General features: G+C 28.3%; 1 protein-coding gene across 1 annotated transcript in view; it reads left to right on the top strand.

The window, feature by feature from the left end:
• LOC136795143 (odorant receptor 13a-like) overlaps positions 1 to 6,738 on the top strand; it is a 15,562-nt gene extending 8,824 nt beyond the window's left edge. Inside the window, exons 6-10 of the mRNA XM_067044777.1 lie at positions 2,577 to 2,693; positions 3,355 to 3,454; positions 3,535 to 3,639; positions 4,231 to 4,386; positions 6,137 to 6,738. Coding sequence (XP_066900878.1) covers positions 2,577 to 2,693; positions 3,355 to 3,454; positions 3,535 to 3,639; positions 4,231 to 4,386; positions 6,137 to 6,199 — 541 coding nt within the window. The 3' untranslated portion in view covers positions 6,200 to 6,738. The remainder of the gene's footprint in view (positions 1 to 2,576; positions 2,694 to 3,354; positions 3,455 to 3,534; positions 3,640 to 4,230; positions 4,387 to 6,136) is intronic.
• The last annotated feature ends 203 nt before the right edge of the window (positions 6,739 to 6,941 follow it).

Raw genomic sequence — 6,941 nt, 5'->3', positions numbered from 1 at the left:
ATGAGGTGTAGATAGTTGACCGTAGATTATTGATTGGAGAAGTTTGTCGGGGGGTGCGGTCAGCAAAGAACAACATAAATAAACAAAACCATATTTATTTATTTTATGCCGACGTTTCATCAACTGCAACAGTTGCAGGCCTACCTTCTACGCTATAACCCCTGAAGGAAGACCTGAAACTCAAATCGAAACGTCGGCATAAAATAAATAAATATGGTTTTGTTTATTTATGTTCTTTGCTGACCGCACTCCCCGACAAACTTCTCCAATTAAAAATATATAATAATTTTCCACAAAACTTATCTCCAAAATTAAAAAAAGTCTGATTCTTTTTAATCAAACTCTAGGCTAAAACCTCTTTTAAACAACTAATGCAAAATCTAATAATATAATATATCTGAAATTTTCGGACCCATAATTGAATTCAAAAATAAGCCAGGAAAATATAAGTGAACTTTAGTAAATCATTTAACGTTGAACTACTGTAGAATTATTAATTTCATGATCTAATTTTACAGGGATGGCGTTAATTATTAATAATTGAAGACTGAACGTTTTCTGTAACAAGGTTATTCTAGAGAGATATTTTCATGATTAGTTGAAGCCATTGGTTAATACTTTTACTGGAAAATTCGTCACTTGTTCTGTTTTTAGTTTGAATTCAACTCTTCATATGTTTATCTATATATTCACATTCCTTTGATGTCAATTTAAACTACTAATTCAATCAGAATAAAAAATAATAAAATTAATAAATACTAGCACATTACCTATTTGTGTCTAATTTGAGATATTTAGTTCAAGCATTAAATTTTATGCAACAAAAATCAAAATGAGTAAAACGCGCAATTTTGATCAGAAAAACTAAATAGTGCAACATGATAGAGTAAAAAATAAATTTTGCAATTTTGTAAAAAAATAAAATTAGCGTTATTTGAATGTCATTTCCGTGGTTCGAATTTCTATCGAGGTTTGATGGAACAAAATATGCAATAGTACGAAAATCCATTCTCTAGATATCAGTTGTTTTTTTTTGTGCCCTGTCTTGCTACTTTTAACGTCCAGAGAGACTTGTGGGTTATCAATTTGGTTTTTCCTTAATCCTTGATTCAACATGTTCAACACAATTCACAATACACGTGTGTTGGGAAAAGGGGTGAAAACATATTTGCTCGCAGCCTCTACCCGGTCGTTAAAGTAGAGTCGCCGAATTTACCTTTGATTTGTTTAAAACAGGATGCTTAAGGCGCTTCATACAGTGGAATTTTATGTTATAAATAAAGTGGATATTATCAAAGAAAACAAATAAATATCAAATGAAAACTATATTTAAAATTAACATAAATAACCATATTCTACTTATGTCTCTATGGGAATGGGAACTGTGAACTATGTTGCAAATTAAATAACATAAAAATCAGTGAAGACTAAAATGAGTTTATTCTAACATATTTACAAGAACTACATGTTACTTTCACTGTACAGAATGTCTCTCTTCTTACTTAGCTATCAATTTATATTCCTAGCTAGGAAATATATATGTACACTTGAGAAGAGGGGGTAGGAAGAATAGTGAAAATAGGAGAAGGGGTTTGGACCGATCAGATAATTTAAGAAATTAGGCGGGGCCTAGAGAGCCTATGAAATTTAGAAGTAAATATCTGGGAGGGGGAAAAAGACGTGACTGGAAGCAGGGTGGCCAGGCTTCCAAGAAATTGGGTGTAAGAGACCATGACCTAAGGACTTGTGGGAACAGACTTACATATGTTAAACATAAAATAGTTAGACTGATGCAAGTCCATTGTGAGATGACACCTTGTACCTGCTTAAGTGTCAGCCCTTGCTATTGACACAGGATACTAAGGGTTAGAAAGGGCTGTTAGAAGGGTCTCAGGGGCCTTCTTAGAACCTAGTCGTTTTTATTGGGTTCCTTTTCTATAAAATTGTAAGGGAATGTGAACATATGGAACCATACGTCTAAAGTGACTGAACCTATAGTTGGGCAAGGGGCAATTGTTTAAATTTATAATACCGGTTCCTTAACTTACATACGATGTTGTCCTTCCTGCGTCTACTTGACGACGATGATACTCCCTGGGCAGTAAATATGTATTGTAATGTTAACATTGCGATCATACACTACCTATTTTTAAGTGTAAATCTAGCGTCTTTCTTCACACTTTAACTAATTTAAAATATTAGAGAAATTAAATTAAAAATTAATAAAAATAAACATAAATAAGTACTAAATAATTCATCTTCCTAAAACGATACTTAAAAATAAAATTATAATGATATTATGTAATGAATCAAAAAAGCTTTCGTTTTGATGTTTCATTTTGCTGCTACTCGCGATGTTGGTGCTATCTTGGGTCTCCAATACATTAATAAGTTTCGAAACTTTTTAGAACAGCTAAATTTTTATGGAGATATTGTTTCATTGTCTAAAAAATCCTCTTCAATTCTTTACAACATGTTTTTGCTTTGTTTTTATTAAGTGTGAATAGATTTTTCAGATAATATCAATAATCTGTGTGACATTTTAATATTTGCTTCTTACAAATGATTTCTCACAGGTACTTGCACACACATATCTTTGGCAAGGAACCTCTAACGTTGCGAGATGAGACCTTCGCGATCTGCTTGAAGATGTGCCTTGATGAATCAGTCATGCACCACTATAGAGTAATAAGGTGATTTTGTTCTTATAATGAAACAAAAATCATCAATTCACCAATCGTACATAAGAAAACCAAGTAGTCATGTATAGTTTGATGACAAAAATTGTTGTGAATGTTTATTTTTATATTGGGATTCATTTTTAATTATTAAATATCAATAGAAATAATTGAGGAAATCTTAAGTCTACCTTTTTTAGTATAAGATAATATAATACTTTTTTTTGTCAACATTTTTTTATGTAATAGTTTTATTATATAGACATAATCCCAAGTATTTTAAATTTATTTATATACATTCGCCTTTAACATAGTCACGTTATTAAAATTATCTATGCAATACCAGGAAGTATTTTTTTTCTTTTCACAACTGTTTATTTTATACTAGATCATTTTTTCTTGACAGTTTTACATCTACAATATCAATACTAATGGTCAATTCCTTTTTAAATAAAACACATTACAGTTGAAATTATATATACTAAGATTTTTTTCATGCTTATTTTGGAGTAAATTTATTTTTTATTAAACTAAGTTGATAATAAATTTTAAATTACCTTATTTTTAATCTCTAAAGAATCTTTATCTGCATGTCACTTATTGTTTCTCAATATTTTTTATTGATACTGAATAATTAAGAATATTATTATAGAAGTAATATATAATATATTTATAGATATTTTAAAGAAATCCAGTCTCTCTTCTCATGGTGTATCATGATAGTGATGATGGCTGGTGCTTCTATGCTCTGCCTTTGTGGAATCTACTTTTTTTTTGTAACTTTATAATTTTATATATATTTATTATTCTTTAATATATTCAATATCCATGAAATATTTAACCATTTTTTCTCTAGGACGTGGTTGGCTTCGGAACAAAAATTTCTTTTGCATTTTACCTTTCCGGCGAGTTGATGCACACCTTTATATATGCCTGGTATGGACAACAGATATCAGAGATGGTGAGTGGTGTTTATTAATGTACTATAATATATAATTTTATTAATGTACTATAATATATAATTTTATTAATGTACTATAATATATAAATTTGGTCTTCACATTAACAAGAATATAACTTAAAATTGGAAAGAAGTAGGAATAAATTTTAGTACATCTGACCCGCTTTGCCTTCAACCTTGGGAGTGCTGTCAGTAAAGTAAATAGAAAAGTAAAAATTTGTTTTATTCATGCTAATTTTTCGGCCAGAATTTCAGGCCGTCATTATAAGAACAAAAAACAAAATAAAAACCATAATGATTAGAAGGAAATACAAATAACTATAAAATAAGAAATAATATAGATACAGTATTATACATAGATGTAGTATTTAAATTCAAAATTATCCAAAATACAATAATACTGGAGAATATTTTGTTGTTACAGTTTAGGACGACTCTATCGGTCAAAATAATAACTCGATCTCATTGCTCATTAAATAGAATGTTATAACCAATCTTGAGTAAATTTTTCTAGCTCGCTATATTAGAAAGATAAAAAAAGACTTTGAGTAAAGTTGGAATTCATTAAGTACAATTAACTTTATCTTTTAGAGTGCTGAAATAAGAGAAGTCCTTTACGAAATAGATTGGGAAGATTGTAGCAAAACTGTGAAGCCTTACATTCTCATAATGCAAGCCTACACAAACAACCCGATCAAGCTTAAGGGTGGAGACTTTATGGAATACAATCTCAACACGTTTGGAAACGTCAGTAATTATTTTCCTTAAATTATTTTATTGATTGCTTTATTTATTGAAAAATATAATGTGGATTTTATTTTCTAGGACGTTGATTATATTAGTTATTTAAAATGCTGAGTTGAAGAAAACTTCCAATTAAAATCTTTGATTACTCTATATTTTGTACTTGTACAACGTTAGGGATTTACATACTCATGTACTATTATATCCTCATATTTGTCGATTTTATCAATTTCCATTATGAAATTTTGTCATCTATACACATATAGTTTATAATTTTTCCTACTAGCACATTAATGTCCTTCACTAGTGGTGCATTCATACATCTCTGTAGCAAAAACCAATTATTATTTTTTTTTTAAATATAAAAAACAAACTGCCACAATCATAGCCATTGGGCGGGCATTGGACATCTAAGTTTTCATTCAAACATACATATAGGTCAAAACAATGAAGAGAGAAAAAAAAATATAAAATAGAAAGATAAATAATAATAATCATAAAAAACAATCACTAACAATAATAAAGAAATATCACTTATAATAAAATACTGAAATATAATAAAGATAAAGGTGAAATATAAAATAATTATAAAGAAATATCGCTGATAATAATAAAGAAATGTCATTAACGATAATGAAGAAACGTCATTGACAATAATAAAGAAATATCCCTAACAATAATAAAGAAATATCACTAATAATAATAAATAAATCCAAAATAATACTAACATAATTCTGTAATGCAAATCGATTATGAATTATAAACTTACTAATATATCTAATAATTTGATAGTGAAACTTCAAAATAGTTGTACTAAAATACTTGTATTTTCATATCGTCGGTGCAATTCCAAAGTGCAAATTTTACTATCTTTCGTTTGGGAAATTTAGACGTAGTTTTCTATTCAGATGGTATGACCAAGGAGACCTGGTTGAACATGTTACAACAATAATTAAGAACACGTATGATGGCGATCTATATCAAAATTATAATTACCTGCATGACTCAAACACAATTCTTAAATTCTGAGGCATGCCACTTTAGGCGTTGCACCGACGGCCTGACATAAGATAAAGAACAAAATTAAGACAATCTATCCCTTATCTAAACTTAATCGAACCAAAAATAGATTAGTTACATAAATATCGTAAAGCTTATTAGTGAGAACATTCATTATTTGACTTAATTGAAAGGGAATAAAGAATCTAAAAGAAGTTGCAAACTATCTTTTAAATCAGTTAAACTTTTCTTTTAGTTTTAATTTATATAGTTTACAAATTAAACACTTATTTTCGATAAGGCACTACAGTGTTTTCTTCAGGGTTAAACATTAAGTTATACAAATTTTATATATAACAAAAATCAAACACATTTTAACATTATTTATTCGATACAGTGAATAAAAGAAGTTAATATAATTAATTAAATTAGAAAAAGAACCTGAAGTTGCATATTTCCCCAACATAAATCGATTTTATTTTATAATAAAAAACACCTATAACTAAAAAATTCAACAATGCAATATAAAAACTTTTTTAATCATTTTTCGATTCGAAATAATGATATTCTATAACCTAATCAAGCTCTTAAAAATACAAGTAATAAAGGAAACACTTAGTATAATAAATTAAGGATAAAGGACAAATCAATCATATAATTATAAAATCTGATTCTGTTTAAGTATTTACAAATTTTTCATTATACTAAATTTCAAACTGAAACGTGAAATGAAAGTTTACTATTTCTGTTGCAGGTTTGCAGTACCGCCTATTCCTACTTCAATTTAATGTCAGCGGCGGTCCCCAGCTCATCATAGAGTTTTTTCATAAATTAGTCTTTTGAAATATTTCCCTTTTCTGTACCCAATTAATGAAATATTTAAGAAGCTTGTAGTTCTCAATTATGTTATAGAATTTGCATTAACTAGCTGAATAGCATAATTATTTCTTATAATAATATATTACAATTATTATTATGTTGGAGCCACAGCCTAGGCCCTGCTTCATAATGAACGCAAATAGTATTGATTAAAAATACAAGTATAGAAACAACGTGGTAATTGCACTAATACTTTTTTTTACAATAGGGAGGACTATTAGTGATATTACAGGAGTTACAAGATTACTAAAGTACAAGTCACTATTGTACAAGTCAGTGTAATTGTATTATGTTAAATCTACAAGACATATAGTATTAGTTTGTACTTTATTATGAAACAGGGCCCGGGTTGTCCTATTGACACCCTTACACAATTACCAGAATAAGCTAGGCTCTACGGATAGCTAATTAGCTGCTTTAAATATGATAAAATTTAATCCTTAAAATAAGGTTGGTATATGATTAAAAAAAAAAATTAATGTTTCTGCAAATTGATGAGACAAAGAAGAGAAAAAAAGGTGAAATAGAGAGAGAAAAATAAAAGGAATCTGTAAACATGCACTATAATATGGTTGATAAAATAAAGAATAAAGTAGAACAATATTTAATATAAAAATAAATAATATAGAGGATAGAAGAAAATTTAAAAGATAGAAAACTAAAGGAAAAATATATATGAT

This window comes from Halyomorpha halys, unplaced genomic scaffold, assembly GCF_000696795.3.
Source record: "Halyomorpha halys isolate HHAL.00 unplaced genomic scaffold, Hhal_1.1 Scaffold1020.1, whole genome shotgun sequence".
Lineage (NCBI taxonomy): Eukaryota > Metazoa > Arthropoda > Insecta > Hemiptera > Pentatomidae > Halyomorpha > Halyomorpha halys.
The sequence above is the reverse complement of the archived record's forward strand: the minus strand, read 5'-3'. Positions and strand labels throughout refer to the sequence as shown.